General features: G+C 41.8%; 1 protein-coding gene across 1 annotated transcript in view; it reads right to left on the reverse strand.

The window, feature by feature from the left end:
* The window catches only part of IMPG1 (interphotoreceptor matrix proteoglycan 1), a 56,117-nt gene that overhangs the window by 19,088 nt on the left and 13,302 nt on the right, over nucleotides 1-23,727 (reverse strand). Inside the window, exons 7-11 of the mRNA XM_055534730.1 lie at nucleotides 20,065-20,123; nucleotides 15,638-15,658; nucleotides 14,127-14,374; nucleotides 11,901-11,977; nucleotides 10,825-10,903 (exon numbers count right to left, since the gene is read on the reverse strand). Of these exons, the coding sequence (XP_055390705.1) occupies nucleotides 10,825-10,903; nucleotides 11,901-11,977; nucleotides 14,127-14,374; nucleotides 15,638-15,658; nucleotides 20,065-20,123 (484 nt within the window). The remainder of the gene's footprint in view (nucleotides 1-10,824; nucleotides 10,904-11,900; nucleotides 11,978-14,126; nucleotides 14,375-15,637; nucleotides 15,659-20,064; nucleotides 20,124-23,727) is intronic.

Below are 23,727 nucleotides of genomic sequence, written 5' to 3' on the forward strand. Positions count from 1 at the left end.
ATCCCACTACCAGTTAAGTGAGCTTGTTGAAATCCTTTTTACTCTGTGGCTTACTGGCACACAAAGAGTTTGCTTGACTCTGTAGTCTATCGTGTCCCTGGAATTCACCGAGATGGCGACCGGTCTCGTATCTGAAGATGTGTGGAGGAGTTATAGGGAACCACTGGGGAAATCCATATATACTAGTGCCATATGGGGTAAAACCAGGAGATTATACATGATGTAGTGGAGGAAAAAGAGAGCTCGCCTGAGAAAGCAGGAAAGGAGAAATGGGGCCCTAAGCTGAGATGAAGTGGCCAAAGTTACTGGAAACCACCGTCTACAAGGCACCATCTGCTGTGTTCGTGAGCGAATTCATGAGAAGGACTGTGAGCATGGAAGGGAGAGAGAGAGGCAATCTCTAATGACGATCACTTCTACTTGCTTTTGCTCTTGCAGAAGTGGCAGAATTTATCTTAGAAACATATGGTCTCTGTTCACTACAATGCTGAAAAGAGATTAAAGGGATCACTACTCTGCATTAAAAAAATGGGTCATAACTTGAGGACAGAATTGGGAAGAGCCTAGAAAAAGGGTGGACATCGAAGGGAGGTTTGAGAAAATGAGGACTGAACAGCCCTGCATCAGGGAGAAGGTGTCAGATCCGTTCAGTTGGGGGCAGAAAGTCAGAACACATGTTTTCTTGGGAAATGCCACAATTTGGGCCAAGGCATTGAATTTCCCAAATATAAAATTTGGTAACAGTACAGTCTCAGCTTTGACTCAATTCAAGAGTTGGAGAGCCTTTATGTTTCTACTTTCTCCAGGCATTGAGAAGACATTATCTAGGGCTGGAGTGTAATTGCAAGCTTCTGCTGAGTGGCCATCCCTTCCTTCTTTGAGATGAGCTTTTCCCCATGGACTTCACTGAACTATTTTTGTACATGCCATATTCTGTCTGGGAAAGTTACTGTCTGGTCCTTGACTTAGAAGGACAAGGAAGAAAAGGTAAACATATCGACCACAATAGCCATTATGTTCAGCTGAGGTTTTCTTACAAACCTTTCCAAGTCGTAATCATTATCTTTTCATCTTGAAGTGGAGCAATTTAAATAACATCTTGACCAGGCCCTTCTGGTTGAGAGTTAGGATATAAAATGTTTTGGCTGGGAGAGGGGCTTATTGCCTATTTCCTCCACTTCAGGCCTACACATGAGTCAGTGTGATATTAATACATCCCATGTGAGGAAGATGATTAAAGTTGTTCAGTAAGCTCATTTTGACAAAAGTATTTGCCAGTGGAGAATATCACCTTTCATATGAGGCTGTCTCTGGAGATGCAAGAGGACTGAAACAGGAGAAGATGTATCCTCCAGAAACACCAATGTCAATGAAGTGGACAACAGTAATAAAGAATTATGAAACCCCAAGCATGTGTCAGAGACTGTGCTTAGTACAGGATTTTTTTTTTTTTTTAAGGAATAAGTGAATAACATTTTTTCACTTCAGCAAGTCACTCTTGGAGGGACCCCAGATATGCATAGCAATCATGTTAGTACCGAGTGGTAAATACTTGATGAAGGTATATGTACTTTTTAGAGTTAGGGAATTATGAGTCTTTTCAAGGCAATGCCAAAGAATGCTCACACTACTGCACAATTGCACTCATCTCACACGCTAGTAACACAGAACACACACAGAAGTCACTCAGTCATGTCCGACTCTTTGCGACCCCATGGATTGTAGCCCACCAGGCTCCTCAGTCCATGGGATTTCCAGGCATGAATACTGGAGTGGGTTGCCGTTGATGCTCAAAATTCTCCAAGCCAGGCTTCAGCAATACGTGAACCGTGAACTTCCAGATGTTCAAGCTGGTTTTAGAAAAGGCAGAGGAACCAGAGATCAAATTGCCAACATCCTCTGGATCATGGAAAAAGCAAGAGAGTTCCAGAAAAACATCTATTTCTGCTTTATTGACTATGCCAAAGCCTTTGACTGTGTGGATCACAATAAACTGTGGGAAATTCTGAAAGAGATGGGAATATCAGACCACCTGACCTGCCTCTTGAGAAACCTATATGCAGGTCAGGAAGCAACAGTTAGAACTGGACATGGAACAACAGACTGGTTCCAAATAGGAAAAGGAGTACGTCAAGGCTGTATATTGTCACCCTGCTTATTTAACTTTTATGCAGAGCACATCATGAGAAACGCTGGGCTGGAAGAAACACAAGCTGGAATCAAGATTGCCGGGAGAAATATCAATAACCTCAGATATGCAGATGACACCACCCTTATGGCAGAAAGTGAAGAGGAACTAAAAAGTCTCTTGATGAAAGTGAAAGAGGAGAGTGAAAAAGTTGGCTTAAAGCTCAACATTCAGAAAACGAAGATCATGGCATCTGGTCCCATCATTTCATGGGAAATAGATGGGGAAACAGTGGGAACAGTGTCAGACTTTATTTTTTGGGGCTCCAAAATCACTGCAGATGGTGACTACAGCCATGAAATTAAAAGATGCTTACTCCTTGGAAGGAAAATTATGACCAACCTAGATAGCATCTTCAAAAGTAGAGACATTACTTTGCCAACAAAGGTCCGTCTAGTCAAGGCTACGGTTTTTCCTGTGGTCATGTATGGATGTGCAAGTTGGACTGTGAAGAAAGCTGAGTGCCGAAGAATTGATGCTTTTGAACTGTGGTGTTGGAGAAGACTCTTGAGAGTCCCTTGGACTGCAAGGAGATCCAACCAGTCCATTCTAAAGGAGATCAGTCCTGGGTGTGTTCTTTGGAAGGAATGATGCTGAAGCTGAAACTCCAGTACTTTGGCCACCTCAAGTGAAGAGCTGACTCATTGGAAAAGACTCTGATGCTGGGAGGGGTTGGGGGCAAGGGGAGAAGGGGACGGCAGAGGATGAGATGGCTGGATGGCATCACCGACTCGATGGACATGAGTTTGGGTGAACTCCGGGAGTTGGTAATGGACAGGGAGGCCTGGCGTGATGCAATTCATGGGGTCGCAAAGAGTCGGACACAACTGATCGACTGAACTGAACTGAACTGAACAGGTAGCACTTGGGGAAAAGCTTCATAGAGGAGGTGGCACATTAGCTGGAACTTAAAGTGTCAGTAGGAGGTCTTCAGGCTAGAAGGAAGGATAGGTATTATAAGCACATGAGAAAATAATTTGTGTAGACCCACAAAAGTGTGAATATGGATGCCATATTGTGGGAATGGTGAGCAATCCAACCAGAAGACACCTCATTCTGGACCACTTAATTGGCTCTCTCTGAGCTTCTCAGATGGTAAAGCATCTGCCTGCAATGCAGGAGACCTGGGTTTGATCCCTGGGTTGGGAAGATCCCCTGGAGAAGGGTATGGCAATCCACTCCAGTATTCTTGCCTGGAGAATCCCATGGACAGACCATGGGATCGCAAAGAGTCAGACAACGACTGAGTGACTAACACTTTCACTTCACTTCCTCTTTCAAAAAGGGAAATAATCAAATTAACCCCTCAATTCTGAATTTCACGGAGGTATTATGCTATAAATTTGTCCATTAACTCCTTCAACTCATTTAATGTGGGTCAATTACCTGTTTAGATTTTCTAAGCATCTGGCTTCACATTGAAGTTACTGCAATAAATAGAAACAGACCAAGTCCTTGACCTCATGGAACATGATCCGCCAGTTCTCCAACGGGTTCGTTCAGTTTAGCTCATCTCACTGATTCCTTTCACTGGAGTCAAAGGCTGAGGCAAGATTAAGAAAAACCAGAAACCCATGGCGTTTTGACCTATTACCCAGATAAGGGCTGTGATGGCTAATTTGACTGGGCCATGGGGTGTCCATATATTTGGATAAACACTATTGGCATTGGGCATGTCTGTGAGGGTGTTTCAGGGTGGAATTAAGATGTGAATTAGCAGGCTGAGTAAAGCAGGTTATTCCCTAATGTGGGTGGGCCTCACCCAATCTGTTGGAGGCCTGAATAGGACAAAAGGTGAAGTAAGGTAGAGTTTACTCTCTCTCCTTGTCTTTGAGATGGAATCCTGGTCTTCTTTTGCTTTTGGACTTGGACTCAGACTGGGACTTACACCACTGATGCTCCTGGGTCTCCAGCTTACTGACTGTAAATCTGGGATGTCACCAGCCTCTATAACCATATGAGCTAATTCCTTATAGTAAACCTATCTCTATTTCTTTCTCTTTCTCTCTTTCCCTGTCTCTATCATCTCTCTGCATGCTGTGTGCTAAGTTGCTTCAGTTGTATCCAACTCTGTGCTACCCTATGGACTACAGCCCGCCACACTCCTCTTTTCATGGGATTCTCCAGGAAAGCATACTGGAGTGGATTGCCGTGCCCTCCTCCAGCGGATCTTCCTGACCTAGGGATAAAACCCAAGTCTCTTATATCTCCTGCTTTAGCAAGTGGATTCTTTACCACTGGCACCACCTGGGAAGCCCAAGTGGGCTCTTTTTCGATCTCTGTCTGTATCTCAATCATCTCTCTATCTCTTCCTCTGTCACTATCATCTCTATCTTTCTCTATATCTAATCCCCTATTGAGCTTCCCTGGTAACTCAGATGGTAAAGAGTTTGCTTGCAGTGTGGGAGACCCGGGTTTGATCCCTGGGTCAGGAAGATCCCCTCTAGAAGGAAATGGCAACTCAGTCCAGTATTCTTGCCTGGAAAATCCCATGGACAGAGGAGTCTGGCAGGCTACAGTCCATGAGGTCACAAACAGCTGGACACAACTGAGCGACTTCACTCACTCACTCCCCTATTGGTTCTGTTTCTCTGGAGAATCCAGTCTAATATAGGGTAATAAAAGGCAAAAAAATGTCCAATATAAAATAGCTCTGCCTAAAGTTTGCTTTTTCACCTTTAAAATATTGCAAATTATTGAGAGATATGGCTTTCATCTTAAAAGGCATTCTAGCAAGTGAAAAACTCTGGTATTTGGGAGAACACTAAAGAGCTTCTTTTTTGATAGTTCAGGTCATCATTCTAATGAGTGAAAAGGAAAATGTATTGCTGCCTACACACCCCTACACCAAACCAAACCCAAACCAAACCAAAACACAAAATTTTTATCCTAACGATTTGATACTACTTTTGAATGTGTTAGATGTATGTTATATGGAGAAGAGTATGTTGAGTTTATTCTATAGGTATATGACTTATATTTATGAAGTAGGTGTGATCTTAACAGACAACTGGCTCTGCAAGAAAGAAAGGGGTACCCTAAAAAAGTAAAAATAGAAGACCACAGAATTCCAGGCAAGATAGATACCAATTTATTTAGAGTTCCAGAGGCACATTTTGCAAGTACTTTATCTCAAAGGATTAACCATTATATTAAACTACTTCAGTTGAGAGCTTTCTATGAGTACTTGACTGAAATTTTAATAGCTTAGTGGGTGTTTGGTGACACTGACCTTAAAAATTTTCCAGGTTGGATTTACCTTAGTGATGCCAATGTGCAGGGCTGTGGAGTCTGGCTGTCAGCTACCTGTGCTGGGGAAAGACCCAGAATTTTATGAGGAAGGGAAGCCTTGGTCCTGCCTAGAGCTGCTCTTTGTTCCACGACCAGCTCTGTTCTACATAAATGTCCTTTTTTGTCAGGGAGGTTTTCTAATTGGGGTCTTCATTGGTCATTGAGATATGTCTTTTCTATCCCTGGTTGGGCTGATTTTGAAAGTGTATGAATCTGCCATTCATTGGCAACACAGCATATTTGTTGTCTAAGCCCAGGCCAGCAAATATAGTGCTTCTTGGTCAATACTAATCAAAAGCTCAGTTTTGAGCATAATTTTTTTAAATTTTATTTTATAGAACATTGGCAGAAGGTTATGTAGTATAGTCATTCCATGGATATTCTAAAATCAATCCTTGAGTTAAGGCAGTCGGTCAGCACCTGACCTCTCATGGAACTGCTGTCGTGAACTGGGCTTGGGAATTGGCTATGCCTCTCCTAGGAAGTGAACGCTTTCTAGGAAATATCTGACAGCAAGTTTATGCTGTAGGGAAGCTGATGCAGACAGGACACGGTTCACTGTAACCCAGACGCTCCTCCTTAAAAGGACCTGTAGGAGAAAATTTTTCTCCTAAGCAATTACCATGCTGTAAGCACACAGATTCCAAGTTGTGTGACTAATTGTCTTGTCCTCACTGTACAGTCTGCCAAGAATCTCAAAGCCAAATTCATGAACCACCTAAAGCACACAAAGACCTTTCTGATGTTTATTTTGCATACAATTTTCCCTACAGAATCATGTGACTTTTAAAAAAATATTATTGAGGTGAAACAGCATGAAGCTTGACATTTTAAAGTGGATGTTTCAACAAATGAGATAATCTAAAAAACAGAAACAGATTCACAAACACAGCCTACAGACTTGTGTTTGTCAAGGGGGAGGGGGTGGGGGAGGGAAGTATTGAGATTGGCAGATGCGAACTATTATATACAGAATGGATAAACAGTAAGGTTGTACTGTATAGCACAGGGAACTATATCCAATATTCTGCTGCTGCTGCTAAGTCGCTTCAGTCGTGTCCAACTTTGTGCGATTCCATAGACAGCAGCTCACCCGGCTCCCCCATCCCTGGGATTCGCCAGTGTTCCGGGTGAGCTGCCGTCTATGGGATCGCACAGAGTCGGACACGACTGAAGCGACTTAGCAGCAATATTCTATGATACATCATAATGGAAAAGAGTATGGAAAAGAATGCAAATATGTGTATAACTGATCATTTTGCTGTACAGCAGAACTTAACACAACCCTGTAAATCAACTATACTTCAATAAAATAAAATTTAAACAAATGGTTCAAATTGTAAAATGTTGAATATACAAAAGATGGGATGATGCTATTCAGCTAAATATTGTCTTAATTCTGTTATTCTAAAATTATTCGTTAGTTATAAATATCTGATGACTTAAAAAAAAATAAAAGATTCAGTAATTGTGAGGAAAATTCACAATATAGTGTAACCATCACCTCTGTCTTGTTCCCAAACATATTACTACTGTAAAAGTATCATCTGACCTAGCTTTGTTTCATCTTTTCTTCCATTTTCTTTCAATTCTTCAAAAACAAAACCTTACTGTGTTTCATATATGTCTGTAAACCATCATTATCTTTTTTGGGGAATGATGCAGCATTTTAATTAAAAGATTATTGATAAAACATAAGAAACAAGAATGACTCATTTGTGGAGGACAAATGAAGGCGTTTCAAGAAGGCAGCATCAGCAGGAACTCACGCCAGCAGCGTCAAGTAAAATGAAGATGGAAATGAAGCTGCATTTCCATGAATGCAAAATGAAAACAAAATCTGTGATTTTTGTGAAAATTGTGTCCCTGTAAGAACTGATGCTTTTGAACTGTGGTGTTGGAGAAGACTCTTGAGAGTCCCTTGGACTGCAAGGAGATCCAACCAGTCCATTCTGAAGGAGATCAGCCCTGGGATTTCTTTGGAGGGAATGACGCTGAAGCTGAAACTCCAGTACTTTGGCCACCTCATGCGAAGAGTTGACTCATTGGAAAAGACTCTGACGCTGGGAGGGATTGGGGGCAGGAGGAGAAGGGGACGACAGAGGATGAGATGGCTGGATGGCATCACTGACTTGATGGACGTGGGTCTGGGTGAACTCTAGGAGTTGGTGATGGACAGGGAGGCCTGGCGTGCTGCGATTCATGGGCTCACAAAGAGTCGGACATGACTGAGTGAACTGAACTGAATGTGTGAAACCTTGTGAAAACTGGTGATTAGGAGGTAAGATTAGGAGGTGAAGACTTACAAGGCTAGACTACTAAAACAATGACAGTGTAGTGAAATAAAGAAAGAAAAGGCTATGAGTGGAGGGCAAACAAGATTGAAAGAACATAGTATTTTAAATGATGGGGCTACTTAAGCCAAGCATATGGATGGTCCTGGCTTTGTGACCAGCTATGATGTGACCTTGAGCAAGGCACTTCCCATCTCTAGCCTTGGTTTTCTTACCTGTGAAACATAAAGTTTAACTAGACTATGTCTAAGAGTCCTTCCAGCTTTAGTGTTCTATGATATATTTATGAATGGAAGGAATGTATAATAAAATGAAAACGGTAATGCAATTTTGAAAATACAATAATACTTTCATCATAGATATACTATCATTTTAGTTAATATACCTGAAATGCTGATCTTATAATAAAGCTTTTTTTATATCATAATGAAGGAAAGGGATTCAGTAAGAACTTTATATCCCTCGTGTCATCAAAAATTGGTTTGTTTTATCCAACCAACTTTTAAGTAATTTAAAAGTCAAAGTAGTGGTTGATGTGGATTGTGGCTGATTATCAATAGCCATAAATGCTTTGTTACTTTTTCCATCAAGAGACAAGATCTGTGTTCCCTCCTCTTTAAACAAATGGCTGCCTAACCATTGGTATGTGAGGAAGTGACACTGTTTCTGGGCCCTGAGGAGATTGGCACCTTCAGCTTTTTTTCTCTTGTGGTAATGACTCTTTGAAACCAGCTGTCATGCTGGGAGGAAGCTCAAGCAGCCCCTCGAAGAGGATAGACAGAGAAATGAGTACTCCAGCCAATAGCTCTGACTGAGCACCAACTTGCTAGCCATGGGAGTGAGCCCTCTTGAAAAAAGATCTTCAACACCAGTTGAGATAGTCTAGCTGACACAACATGGGGCAGAGAAGAGCTGTCCCTACTGATTCCTGCCCAAATTTCAGAGTTATGGGCAAAATAAATGGTTGTTAATTTAAGACACTAACTTCAGGGGTGATTTATAATGCAGAAATAGATAACTGTATCATGTGGTTAACATGCATTCACTGGTAATCATGCAAACCAAATATGATCTGTATAGGTGGTTCTGCAATCATGTTATGTATGTTTTTGGGAAAAACTTTGTATACAATAAAATTACATACTAATTTCACAAAAGGTTTATGAGGAAAATAGAAATGAGATAGACCACTCAAACCTGTAGAAGTTTGTAAAGAGCCCTAACTACAACAGTAAAATGCCTGTAAAAATATCAACAACGACAATCTTCCCTGGCATTTTCACTTAGAATCACAGATCATACTTATCAGCCTCATATTCTGAGGTTCCATGTTTCCTTAAAGGCATTTTTATTTAGAGCTTCACCAGAGAGCTGTATAAAGTGGGAAGCATAGAGATTCCTAAGAGGCTTCCCTGGGGGCTCAGTTGGTAAAAGAGTCTGCTTGCAATGCAGGAGACCTGGGTTCGATCCCAGGTTGGGAAGATCCCCTGGAGAAGGAATGGCAACCCACTCCAGTATTCTTGCCTGGAGAATCCCATGGACAGAGGAGACTGGTGGACTATAGGCCATGGGGTCACAAAGAATTGGACAAGACTGAGTGACTAACTTTCACTTTCAAAGCCATTATATCCACTATTTTTTGCACTAAAAAAGGACTCTTCTGCAGAATATTGGTTTTTGTTTTCCTAAGGTCTTCATATATTGATAAAGATTTCCTCTTAAATTATGAGAAAACTTGACCCCATTGCCTCAAAATTAAACATTCTTGAAAATTCAGACGTGAACTCGAAGCTTCAAAAAACTAAAGATAGAATTACTATATGATCTAGCAATCCTAATCCTGGGCATATGTCCAGACAAAACTGTAATTTAAAAAGATACGGGCATCTCAATGCTCATAGCATCACTGTTCACAATAGCCAAGACATGGAAACAACCTAAACGTGTTGACAGATGAATGGATAAAGATGTGGTATAGATAAACAATGGAACACTACTCAGCTATAGAACAGAATGAAACAATACCACTTTCAGCAACATGAATGGAACTAGAGATTATCATACTAATTGAAGTTAGTCAGAAAGAGAAAGACAAGTACCATATAATATCACTTATATGTGGACTCTAAAATAAGACACAAATGAAACTATCTATAAAACAGAAATAGACTCACAAATATAGAGAACAGACTCATGGTTGCCAAGAGGGTGGGTGTTCAGGGAGGGTTGGGAACTTGAGTTTAGCAGATGCAAACCATTATATACAGGATGAATAAACAATAAGATCCCTACTGTATAGCACAGGGAATTATATTCAATATCCTGTGAGAAACCATAATGGAAAAAATCTGAAAAAAATGTGTACATATGTATGACTGAATCACTTTGCTATATAGCAGAAATTAACACAACATGGCAAATCAACTGCACTTCAATTTAAAAAAAATTACTGAAAAAGTAAAAAAATATAAAAAAAGTGAACCAGGAGGATTTCAGTATTTACTGACATCTTTATAGACCAATTACACATGTGCTGACTGGCAGTAAAGAAACACACATGGAAGAACAGACAGTATCCATGGCAACCTGTATATGGTGAACAGGAAAATAAACACTGATTGTAAGGGCCCCGTCCTCTGTCTCCATAGCTCTTTGCCGTGGATGCAGGCTTTAGGACCTACCTTGTCCTGACAAACTCTCAGCTTTGAAGCCCAGCAGAGACAGCTGTTCTGTGTGGGCAGTTGGTGCTGCTTTGGTTTCAGCTTCTTTCACCAGATCTGTCGGGAAAGGGCTTTCAATGTTCTCTGTGGGACTGGAGCTGAGAGCTGAGGAAAGGAGGCTGAGGGTGATTGCCTCGTCAGAAGAAGGAGTTCAGTGGATGGCTCTCCTCTTGGAAATGCTGTGGAGAGCCAACCCTCTCCTGGGCTGAGGAGGATTTTAATCACTGGACTTTGAAGCAGTGTCATAGATGTAGTCCTCAGAGAGGATGTTGTCATCTAACATAGACCCTACGGGAAGGGTCTATGACTCTAGAACATAGACTCTACTCACCAGGTAGGCTGTGTCCTGCTCTGTCCACTGCCTCCAGCCTCGGTTGACCAAGAGGAAGTTCTGGACTCAGAGTAGCATCCTGAAGAAGGATTTAGAGACAGCTGTTGACAAGGGACATTGCTCTGTATCTGAGAAGGGCTATGCTCTGTATTTTTTCTTTTCAATTAAATTTAAACAAATCATTTTTTTTGTTTTGGCCAGTAGTTGACTTGAACCTACTGTAGATTTTGATACAGGTTCTGATATATAAACAAGTCCTGAATGGAAAAGATGCATTGATACAGTAGCAGAATATAATCTCTTGGCTAACTGAGTCTGCCTGTGTAGGGTTGACTTATAACCGAAATACTTTGAAACATGCGTCAATCACGTTTGAACTTATGACTTCTATCATTAAAAAAGGGAATAGAGCTTAGTCAGCACTTTCAGTTATGAACCCCCAGTGACAACTTTTAGCATAAATTAAATGAACACACCTTTAAATGAAATACAAAAATTATTACTGAATTTATAACTTTGTACTTCCCAAGACATTAATTTATGCTTGCAACCCCCCCATAAATATATAGAGACCTTAAGACTTGAGAACAAATGCATTTTTATGCTTGTATTTGTGTCAGAAAGTCAAAGTCAAATAATACATTCTACTGTAAGTATTCTTTTTCACTTCATGAACACATAATTTGTTTTATCAAAAAAGGCAAATTCTGATTCTAATTGGAACAAAGCTCTAACTATATTGAAGAAAACTTTGAATTTAATGATATTTGAAATGCAAGTTGTATTATGTCTTATTAATACAGACACTGAAAGTGGGTAAGCAAGTACTGCCTGTAAAACACAGAAAATAATTATATTTATTTGATTATTTGTATTGGAGTATAGTGATTTAAAATGTTGTGTTAGTTTCAGGTGTACTAAGTGACTCAGTTATATATATACATGTATTCATTCTTTTTTAGATTCAATTGGCACTGCAGAGGGGATCTTGCTCTGTTCAGTCCTTAGGCTGTTTTTTTCTGATGGAAGTTTGGAGGCTTTGTTCCTATTTGAAGGACAAAGGATAACAAACTCACCTTTGTGATAGCAGTGAGGAGAGTGGGCAGCACCAACTGGGTGTCAGGATCCAGGCTTGGCAATGACCCAACAATTTCTGTGGGTGAAAAAAATATCACAAGGGTTCAACGTCCCCCCTGCCCATTTTTTTTTTTTTTTTTGTGGTTGGGGCAGTAAAACAGTGAGGGTTGTAAAATGTGGCAAAAGTCAGTGCTTAAGGAGGGTACAACAGATGATCAAGAAATCAGCATCAGATGCATTGGTGGTCATTGATCCTTTAGGATCTACCGAAGGATGGATGCAGGAGGTGCATGGTGCAAGTCTAGGTGATAGAACAGTTATTAAGGTGGTTTTTAAGGTCTTTAGTTGTACACATTTGGACCAAGCAGGCAGGCTCACTGGCTAGGCCAGTGGGAACAAAGATATTGCTAAGCTGACAAAGAAAGGAATGTCTAGAATAAATACTGGAACCAAGGACCATTGTGAGTCCTTGCTTGCTTCCACCCTGAAGCTGGATTTTCAGATTATCCCAAAGGATTTAACCAAGAGACAAACCCAGAGTATCAGGTGGCCTTGGAGATGAACCTGAAGTTTTTCACTGAACTAGAAATTCAAAAGTGAACCAAGAGGACTTTAATGCTTGCTGACATCTTTACTGACATGCCCTCTATCTAACCCCAAGAGATCTTTGTAAAGTTTTCCAGAGTTGAGTTTGACTATCTAAATTACAGAAACAGAACTGACAGAGAATGCCAGTTTCACACCAGGTCACACTAAAATGGCATTTCCAGTGCTCATCTATTATGCCTGGAGCACCGGGAATTGTGCAGAGTCCAGGCTCCTGGGTCCCTCCAGGCACCCTCTGAGGGTCCTGCTTCTCTGCTGACTTCTTTAGATCTATACACTCTTCTCTCTCCACAACTCTCTGCCCTGGGAAGTTGACTTATATGAACCATATCCGTGGTTCCTTGCTCCCTGTCTTTGGGCTGGCTTAGATGAGGGGTCCTCAACTCTCAGGCCCATACCAGTCCAAGGCCTGATAGGAACTGGGCCGCACAGCAGAAGGTGAATGGCAGGTGAAGGAGCAAAGCTTCATTTGCCGTTCCTGCATGGCTCCCCACCGCTGCATTACTGCTGAACTATTTCCTTCCCCCTTCATCTGTCTTCCATGAAACTGGTCCCTGGTGCCCAAAAGGTTGGGGACTGTTGGTTAGATTAGGCCTGGAGGTAGTGGCGGGGCCTTGCTGCTTCCAGCCCCAGGGAACTGTTCTAGTCCTCTGGCATAGAGTGCATGTCCAGTCGTGTCTGACTCTTTGTGACCCCGTGGACTGTAACCCATCAGGATCCTCTTGTCCATGGAATTTTCCAGGCAAGAATACTGGAGTGGGTTGCCATTTCCTTCTCTACCTCTGGGCATTAGGGAAACCTTTATAAATAGTCCCTTTATCAAACTCTTCTCAAATTATTCTAATTTGAATGTGCCATCTGTTTCCTCCTGGGCCTTGACCAATTTACTAGATGAGGGAATCTGGGTTGTGCCAGGGGAATACAACACAGGTTCTTCTCTCCACCTGGACTTGGTGGGTGACTGTTGTTGAGCTGGATGGAGCTATTTATGGCATGAAGTGGTCATGAAAGCTTTATCAAATGAGACCCTGGGGACAGTGAGGAAAGACAGAAATGATACCTTCCAGAGTCACAGTTGGACCATAAGGAAGGCAGAGTGCAGAAGAATTGATGCTTTCAAACTATGGTGTGGGAGAAGACTCTTCAGAGTCCCTTGGACAGCAAGGAGATCAAACCAGGGAATCCTAAAGGAAATCAACCCTGAATACTTATTGGAAAGACTGATGCTGAAGCTCCAATACTTTGGCTACCTGATGCGAACAGCTGACTCACTGGAAAAGACCCTGATGCTGGGAAAGATTGAAGGCAAAGGAGAAAAGGATGACAGAGGATGAGATGGTTGGATGGCATCACTTACGCAATGGACACAAACTTGGGAAGACTCTGGGAAATAGTGAGGGACAGGGAGGCCTGGTGTGCTGTAATCCATGGGGTCACAAAGAGGTGGGCATGACTTAGCAACTGAAAATAGCAAAACAACAAAACAAAAAAGCAATGAAAGCCGCAGAAATGATCAACTCTACAGGACCCATTAAAATGACAGTGACCAGGAGACATTCTTGCCTCCTTGTCTCTGTCAGAATGAGGATAATCCCAGAGCTATGAAATCACCCACTGACCATCAGTGAACTGAATTGTCCCCACATCCAAGGACTGGTCTTCCTCCAGGGCTCTGCTGATCAGCTTCCTGAGCTCTGAAGCTGTGGGATAGAGTTCTCTTTGCTTCTCTTCCTCCGTCGTTCCACGAGGGTCTCCTTCACTTTCAATTTGGTTGGAATCAAGTGACAGAGGGTCACTGGCAGGGCTTTTTGCTTCTGCCTTGCCTTTCTTAAAGATGGCTGTAAGTTGCATCTCTGTGGAGCTTGTCCTGTAGACAGCAGGGGACACGTTGCATCCAAAGCCATTGTTACATGCCTTGTAAAGAGAATCACTATGCTGCTACAAAGCTTCAGGACAGCTTCAACCTCTTTCCTGATGGGCTCTTAATGAATATCACACTTGAAACTAATTTCAGTGTTTATCAGGAACACTGATAAGTGTTTATCCTACCTTATTTGAAAGGTAGGAAAGAATTAATGTATATTTTAGCTCTGAAATAGATTGTTATGATAAGACTTAAATCCAGCTTGAAGAGGGACTGCTAACTGGATCAAGGGGCCATAGATTTTCATGTCAGGTCTTTGTGAAAAAGTGTTAATTGCCAAGAGTTGCTGGTGTTGATCAGTCAAAGCTTCGGTTCTCAAGGCTATTTCCTTCCTGTTTTTTTCAAGAAGCATTTTTTAATTAAAAAAATACAACTCTATATTAAACATAATTTTGTCTTCCCTCAAGTTGCTTTTAAAATAACATCTTGGAAGGAAGATGTGAGAAAAGAGAAAGGGAAGTAGTTCATGATTAACTGTATTTATTCTCATATTTATTGATTCAATGCCCTTATGCATTTATAAATGAAATAGGATTCTCTCTACCTCTGTTGTCTAGGACCAGATTTCACCTCTTTGTTTATGCCATAAATTCACACAGAGGGATACAAAAATGTTTTAAAGGCCACAGGAGCCAATAATGTGTATTCTCAGCAGTTCTTTAGGCCACATGATTAGTCAAAGTCTACATTTGGTTATTTCATCAATTACAGGAGCCAAGCTGGATGCCTATTACTGAGCTCTCTAAGGTATAGTGGGCCCTTTGCCCAGTCACGCTGACCTTGGAGCCAGGGGGCAAATTAGTTTCTCTGCTTTATTCCAGACCTAAATATGTTGCATGCACGAGTGTGCAACCAGACTGACAACTTCCCATCACAAATGACATTTAGGAAATTGTTGAGACATACTTGCATTGCAGATAGGTGCTTCTATGTTTTTCTTTTGAAAAGCTTTTGAGTTTTATAGAAGACACTTCCACAGATAAAGTCACCTTTTACCTGCATATCTCAAGTAGTGATCTTGATTCAAGAATTCTTTTCTACTTCTGACCAATTGATCAGTTACTCCCATTAAACTAAGTCATCAAGAGTCAATGACTTATCCAGATTTTTTATGTAAAAATGATCTCTAAGAGATAAGCATATAAATGTGTCTATGTGGGGGGATGTACTATATTTCAAAATAGTAGGAAAAAAAGTTTAGATTACCCATCTCTTTCTTTCTTTGGTCTTCATTTCATCATGCACAATGGAACCATGGAAAGGAGAAAGAATTTTCAAGAAATTTACTGAGATATTCAATGAATCAATTCATATACATATTACATTGTCTCTCATGTTGGTTCAGAGCTTTGAAGGAAATATATAAACTGCCATCAGAATCTGGGTGGAAATTTTGAGAACCATATGAATCTCAGGAAGTAAACATTATTCTATGATGCCTCTTATTAGAATTTGAGCCCTAATTCAAAGATTATGCATCCTTAAACTCTTTGATTTCCTTATATTCCTTTTATAGAGTTTGCAAATATATCCTATAGCTCTTAGGTTTTCAGGGCTACTAGTACCAGGAAGTTTTTTTAAGAAAATATTTTGTAAATGGATTTCTCATCCTCTGTATGGCATTATATGGTTAGTTTATTCCTGAAGATAATTTATTTGAGACTTGACACTGGAACTGGAGTTTTGTTGACTGATTGTTTTTTGAATTGGTTTCATCAGTAAGACTTAAGGGGGACGGTACAATCTACCATGCAAAAGGGTGCAGGAAAAACAAATACCTGTTTACTGAGAGGGTGGTTTGTTGGAGGCAGTTTAGGAGTGTCCTCATTTAATCTTTGCAACAGCAACTCCTATTTCATAGGTAAGGGAAGATGCAGAGAGAGGGAAAGCTATCATGTGGAAAGTGGCAGAACTGGTATTCAAGCCCTGGCCATAAACCTGGGTTCATTTTGCAATGTTTGTGCCAGAAAGGTCATTTGGTCACCAGACTGAAAAAAACATTCTGGTCTTCTCTGGGCATATATGTGAATTTAGTTCAGAAGCTACATTCAGTTTTCCCACTTTATGTCTCAAGTGCTGCTGCTGCTGCTAAGTTGCTTCAGTCGTGTCCGACTCTGTGCGACCCCACAAATGACAGCCCACCAGGCTCCCCCGTCCCTGGGATTCTCCAGGCAAGAACACTGGAGTGGGTTGCCATTTCCTTCTCCAATGCATGAAAGTGAAAAGTGAAAGTGAAGTCGCTCAGTCATGTCTGACTCTTAGCGACCCCATGGACTGTAGTGCACCAGGCTCCTCCATCCATGGGATTTTCCAGGCAAGAGTGCTGGAGCGGGGTCCATCACCTTCTCCGGTCTCACGCGCTAATTGCTGACAAGGACACTCTACACACGTGATGGGATTTGCATTGCTGTTCTTTCTTCCTGGATCACAAAGTCATTCACTTCATTCTTTGATGTAACATGACTGAAATGGCCTCTGCTTCTACTGCTAGACATTTATTCAGGGCTTGTCTCTTGCTTGTTTTCAGCAATAGTTTTCAATCCGTGAAGCTCTGGAGAAAGACCAAGCTTCCTGGGCCAAGACCCTAATCCTATTAACTTCACAGAATTGTTTTTTTGAGATGCAATTGTCATGAAACAAACTACACATGTTGCACATGTACAGTCTGATAAATTTCATATATACACCCGTGAAACCATCACTGCAATCAAATTCATACCCCCAAAAGTTTACTGATGGCTGTTTATAATCTTCCCCTTCTTCCCCTGTTTATAATCCCTCTCCGTGTCCCCCTCCTTAAGGAACAACTGATCTGCTTTCTCTCACTGTAGACTAGCTTGCATTGTGCGTGCTTGCATGCTAAGTCGGTCCCGTCATGGCCAACTCTGTGCGACCCTATGGACTGTAGCCAGCCAGGCTCCTCTCTCTGTGGGATTCTCCAGGCAAGAATACTGGAGTGGGTTGCCAGGCCCTCCTTCAAGGGCTCTTCTCAACTCAGGGATGGAATCTGAGTCTCTTCAGTCTCCTGCATTGGCAGGCAAGTTCTTTACCACTAGTGCCACCTGGGAAGCCCTGCTTTTCATGATCTAGAGTTAAATGCAAGTTGAAGTATACCATACTCCTTTTTTTTTTTTCCTGGCATCTTTCACTCAACATAATTATTTTGAAATAAATCCATGTTGTTGTGCATTCCAGTAGTTTGTTCCTTTGCTAAGTAGAAGTCTGTGATAAGAATATACCACAGTTTGTTTATCTACGGCTCTGTTGAAGGACATTGGGGTTGTTTCCAGTTCTTGGCTAATACAATTAAGTTTCTGTGGATATTTGTGTGTAAGTTTTTGAAGGAGTATACCCTCTAACTGGGCTTCCCTGGTAGCTCAGCTGGTAAAGGATCCACTTATAATGCAGGAGACCCCGGTTCGATTCCTGGGTTGGGAAGATTCCCTGGAGAAGGGGTAGGCTACCCACTCAGAGTGATCTTGGGCTTCCCTAGTGGCTCAGACAGTAAAGAATCTGCCTGCAATGCGTGTAGACCTGGGTTTGATCTCTGTGTTGGGAAGATCCACTGGAGAGGGGCATGGCAGCCCACTCCAATGTTCTTGCCTGGAGGATCCCCATGGAAAGAGGAGCCTGGTGGGCTGCAGTCCATGCGGTCGCAAAGAGTTGGACACGACCGAGCGACTAGGTACAGCATTTTCTAACTAGACTGGATGATTGTTACAGCAATATTTAAAGTGGAACTTTTACTGCTCCTCCTTATAATTATGGTAATAATAGGTGTTCTAATTACTTCCCAGTTGTGTTGAAAGAATCAAATGAGGTCACTGATCTAAACGTACTTGTTCAATTGTAGATCAGGTTTTCCACAATTGAGCTCACAAAAAGAGGGTACTTTGAGGCTCCTGCAGTTTTAGGTCTTCTGTAGGAGGATCTGGCTCCATGGAAAGCAATTTCCTTCATAATAAGTTTGCTTTACAATATTCTGAGCATTGTTTTCATGGTTAAAAATTTGCCACACTCATAAGCATATTATTTATTGTATTCAGAGGTCAAAATATTTTCTGGGAGCCTAATTCTATGCAACATAATGGAAATCATTGACAAAATGTGATCAAATTTACATTATAAGCATCCTTGACAGAAATAAGAATAAATTCTTACAGAGAAAAACACATGGGAAAGATGCAATTTCAAGGGATATGTCTTTACAATTTTTACCATGCAAAATTTCATCACCTGACATTTTGGTCTTCTTTGTAAACAGTTATTTTTTTTTATTATTAGTTTTTCAATTTATTTGAAGGGTGGGGATAATGAGTATGTGAGCATTCACCAAGAGAATTCCTATCATTTCCATCAGGTTTAAATTAAAAATTTGTTCTTTCACTGCAATGATCTATCAAGAAGACCTTGCGTCTACACTAGTATCCTCCTATCACTTTTTATTCCCCTCTAATCCATCTGATTTCACATGGAGTACTGTGGAGCAGCATCTTAAAATTAAGGGGAAAAAAACTGAGTTTGCTTTGGTGAATGTTAAGAGTTTCAACTTTTGTTACTTTTGTGGTTCACGTCAGCAGTTCCTTCCTCTGGAATTACACAAACCAGAGGTGCCTGATAGCTCGTGAGAAATAAATGGATGGACAGCCCCTCACCTCACCCCCCACCGAAGCTCTTCTCTGTGAGTGTGGGACCTGCCCTACGGACCTTCTTGCTTTAAGACATCAGATGATGACAGGCTGGGAAGGACTTTGAGTGAGGTCTGTCCTCCCATTTTATACATCCTCCTCCATGCAAGGGATCTCATTTTGCTCACACCAGGGCTGTTATATGCCCTGTGGCACAGTTTTTTTTTTTTTTTTTAAAAACCATATTATGATCCCACTTGTAAACGTTTTGAATGATGAGAACTTAAAGATGCAAAAAAATTCTTGCCCCAAATCCTGAACCCACATCAGACTGTTGAGATGCCTGCTTGACAGCAAACCCTATGAACATGATGGAATTCTGCTTCAGTGTGGCACTATTTTATTTCATGTCTTCTATTTAAAATTTCAGTTTTTAAAATTTTGCATGGCAATACATTACTATGGTTCAGACATCTGAAAGATGTAAAAGTATGGTCAGACATCAGAATGATAAAAAGGTACTTGCCTCCCCACCCCTGTCCACCCAATTCTCTTACCCCTTGGGTACCACTCTATTAGTTTCCCCGGTCTGCCCAGGGTCAGACTGATTTGCTTAAACAATGATGGTATTTAGCACTGGATAGGAAAACAGTCAATCAGAGAATAAGGTAACTAACTGCTACTTTTTTGGGTCTGTCTTTGCTGAAGGATTTTCCTAAGAGGTTCTGTAGTGACATTGCTAAGGACAGAGGACAAGCTCTTTGCAGGAAGCCATGTTTCTGACTCCAGAGGGAGGAAGGAGCAGCTCCTCTGTTATGCCTTAAAAATCACCTAGAGTCATGTTCTAATTAGACAAGTCCTTTATCTGAAATGTATTTAGATTTCAGGATTTGGCAGAGTTAAACAACTGGGGCATAAGGGACCTTAAAATCCTCATGACATTGCTTTTAAAAGAGGATAAAGAGATAGTAAATTTAAAAATTGAGAAGAGTCCAATTTTCTTACCTAAATCCTGACACATGGATCTCTTTGAATCCTGGAAGTTTCTTAAATATCTTTTGCATCTGCAGAAAGAAAAACATTTATGAAACCCTCTTTGGGTCTACTGGGTCAGATCTTACCTAACTGAAAAAGCCTAAACACTTTTGATGAGTTAATGGGAAAAAAATGAAAATTGAAGTAACGATTGAGGCCAAACTCTTTGTTCTCAGTTATTTCTGAAACCCAGAGGAAAGTGCTTTGCTATTCACTGAAAAACTAATAATTGGGTAGTTCTGAGCTGCTTTACTGGTTGCCTTATATAAAATATGAAATAATGTAAGGTAGTATTATTTGGAAGAAGGCTACAGTAATTTTAGTTATACGCACTGGGTGGTGGTTTAGTCTCTAAGTCGTGTTTAACTCTTCCAACTCCATAGCCCGCCAGGCTTCTCTGTCCACAGGATTCTCCAGGCAAGAATATTGGAGTGGATTGCTATTTCCTCCTCCAGGGGATTTTTCCCACCCAGAAATCGAACCCAGGTCTCCTGCATTGCATGCAGACTCGTTACTGACTGAGTTATGAGGGAATCCCACACACTGAGTAATGATCATATTTTCTGAGCAGCTTCCCTCAGCTGGTAAAGAACCTGCCTGCAATGCAGGAGACCTGGGTTGGGAAAATCCCCTGGAGAAGGGAATGGCTAGCCACTCCAGTATTCTGGCCTGGAGAACTCCATGGACTGTATAGTCCATGGGTCGCAAAAGAGTTGGGATGACTGAATTACTTTCACTTTCACTTGGTCTTCTCTGGCGGCTCAGATGGTAAAGAATCTACCCGCAACATGGAAGAAGGCAATGGCAACCCACTCCAATATTCTTGCCTGGAGAGTTCCATGGACAGAGGAGCCTGGTGGGCTACAGTTCATGCAGTTGCAAAGAGTCAGACACGACAGACCAACTAACGCACACATTATTGTTGGTGTTGTTCAGTCACCAAGTTCTGTCTGACCCTCTGTGACCCCATGAACTGCATCAGGCCAGGCCTCCATGTCTGTCACCATCTCCCAGGGTTTGCCCCAACTCAAGTCCATTGTATCATATGATTTGGAAGATTCTGTGATGCTTAAAGGATTGTTAAAGTCAGACTGGCTGCTGTACCTAAATAAAATGGTAGAAGCATATAGTAGATTAGTGAATATAACAAAAAAGACACAGACAGCTAGAGACAGCAAACTAGAGATTACCAGTGGGGAGAAGAAAGGAGGAGGGGCAAGATAGGAGGATGGGGTTAAGTATAAAATATTGTCTATAACATAAGTTACAAGGATAAACTGTACAATGCAGGGAATATAGCCAATGTTTTATAATAATGATAAATGGAATGGCACCTTTAAAAATTGTGGATCACTATACTGTCCACCTGTAACAAATAATAGTGTATAGCAACTATACTTCAATTGAAAGAATAAAAAAAGAATGAGTAGAAAAATGGTAGCAGCAGCTTCTAATCTTATTAGCTTCGCTCTTAGATTTACAAGGACTTTACATTTTCTTCATTTGACCTTGTTAATGAGGCATATGATCAGAATGTCTTACAATTGCAGTACTCAGTGACTCCCTGACCCACAGCAGCCTTCTGTCTCTGGGTTCCCCCAGGGGGGATGCTGCTGCTGCTAAGTCGCTTCAGTAGTATCTGACCCTGTGCGACCCCATAGACGGCAGCCTATCAGGCTCCCCCGTCCCTGGGATTCTCCAGGCAAGAACACTGGAGTGGGTTGCCATTTCCTTCTCCAATGCATGAAAGTGAGAAGTGAAAATGAAGTCGCTCAGTCGTGTCTGACTCTTAGCGACCCTATGCACTGCAGCCCACCAGGTTTCTCCGCCCATGCGATTTTCCAGGCAAGAGTACTGGAGTGGGTTGCCATGAGATGGTCCTCGCCAAACTCAGCAGCATTCTCCATCCCTTCTCCACTGAGTCCCTGCTTTTCTTAGGTTCTTTTTCCATTCCTCTGGCCACTTTTTCAGTCACCTTTGCTCCATCCTATTAATATTTCTGGCTTCACCTGCTCCTTTAACTGCTAGGATTCTGCAGGTCCGCATCCTTAGCCTCGTGTTGCACTCATGTTCCCATTTAGGCAGAAAGTTCGCCCTGGGCTCTGTGCTAGGCTCTTGGGACGCATCACCATGGAGATGTGCCCTGGGCAGCTCACTAGTGGGAAAGCAGGGAGGCAACAGAGACCACGAGGAAGTGATAACAGTTTGTAGCGAGGCGTGGGAGAGAGAGGAGGGCCAAAGGAGGGCTGGAGAGGTGAGCGGGACCTACCCTGTCTGCCATCCCCCGTGCCCACTCCCCTCTACCTCTCATGGGGGATCTGGTTTGCTCCCACGGCTTCTATGATCACCTAAGAAACAGCTTTGCGTCCTTCACTTGCAGATCCCAACTTGGCCACTAACTAAATATGTCTGAACCAGAGTCAGTCTCATCCACGTCCCTTCGGAACGGCGCCTTCCCGATCTACCTGCCTCCCTCAGGCGCCCTGTATCAGTCAGGGTCACGGATACTCATCAGCTTCCATCCAGAGAGCCCAGCAGTCCCTGCACACCTTCCCTCTGCACTCCTCCCATCCAGTCACCAACACATGCTGGAACAAATCCCCCATGCCTTTCGATGCCACCGAGTTTTCCTTATTCCCGTGGCAGGCACACCCTCCCTGTCTGCTGAAATGGTTTTTCTGGATGATGTGTAGGGAAAAGGAAGAGTTTTGGAGGTGTGTTGGGGTGGGGAGAAGGAAGACTTCTCTTTGACTACATTTCATTTTTTACCAAGTTTATTGTTTCATATTTGTGGCTCCTTGATAAAAATCCTGTGATAGGCGGCACTGTGTATCAAATAAGGTTCATATATACACTGTCGATACTGTATAAATAGATAACTGAGGAGAACCCACTGTATATCACAGGGAACTCAGTGCAGTGCTCTGTGGTGACCTAAATGGGAAAAAAAAGCCCCCAAAAGAGGGGGTATATGTATATGGATAGCTGAGTCACTTCGCTGTACAGTAGAAACTAATACAACTTGTAAAAGAGCTATACTCCAATAAAAAATAAAATCATCCTGGCTGAGGTTGAAAGAAAAAAGGAAAAAGGAAGAAAAAAAGAGAAAGGAAAAAAAGAAAAAAGAGTCCAATTCTTTAGAATGGCATTTAAGACCCTCCACAATTTATTTACCCTGTCCACCCCTCAAGTATCTTTCCATTGCTCTTCCTGCCATCCTTATTCCCTTGGCAAATACCCTGTCCTCAAGTCACACTAAACTAACCCCTGTGTCTCCCTAAATACAACTTGTCCTTTTCCCCGACTTCTGTGACTGTTCTTCCCTTTGGCCTAAGAGGCAACTTCTACCTTCTGTTCATTGACTGTCTTCCCACCCACCATCATTCAAAGGCAGCTCAAACATCTTTTCTATTGAAAAGCATTTGTAACTCCCCAAAGTCAGGCTCCATTATATCTTCTCTCTACTGTTCTAGAACTTATTGCCATATATCCCACAAGATAGTCCATGAGGGGAATGCTGCCTCCCTCACTGCAACTGTGCTTCTTGGACTTCGGGCTTAGGTCAAATTTATTCTACTTTATCTCTCTCCCTCCCTCCCAGTCTATCACCCTTATAGTGGGGATTCAGCAAAT

The sequence above is a fragment of the Bubalus kerabau genome, chromosome 9 (assembly GCF_029407905.1).
Source record: "Bubalus kerabau isolate K-KA32 ecotype Philippines breed swamp buffalo chromosome 9, PCC_UOA_SB_1v2, whole genome shotgun sequence".
NCBI lineage: Eukaryota > Metazoa > Chordata > Mammalia > Artiodactyla > Bovidae > Bubalus > Bubalus kerabau.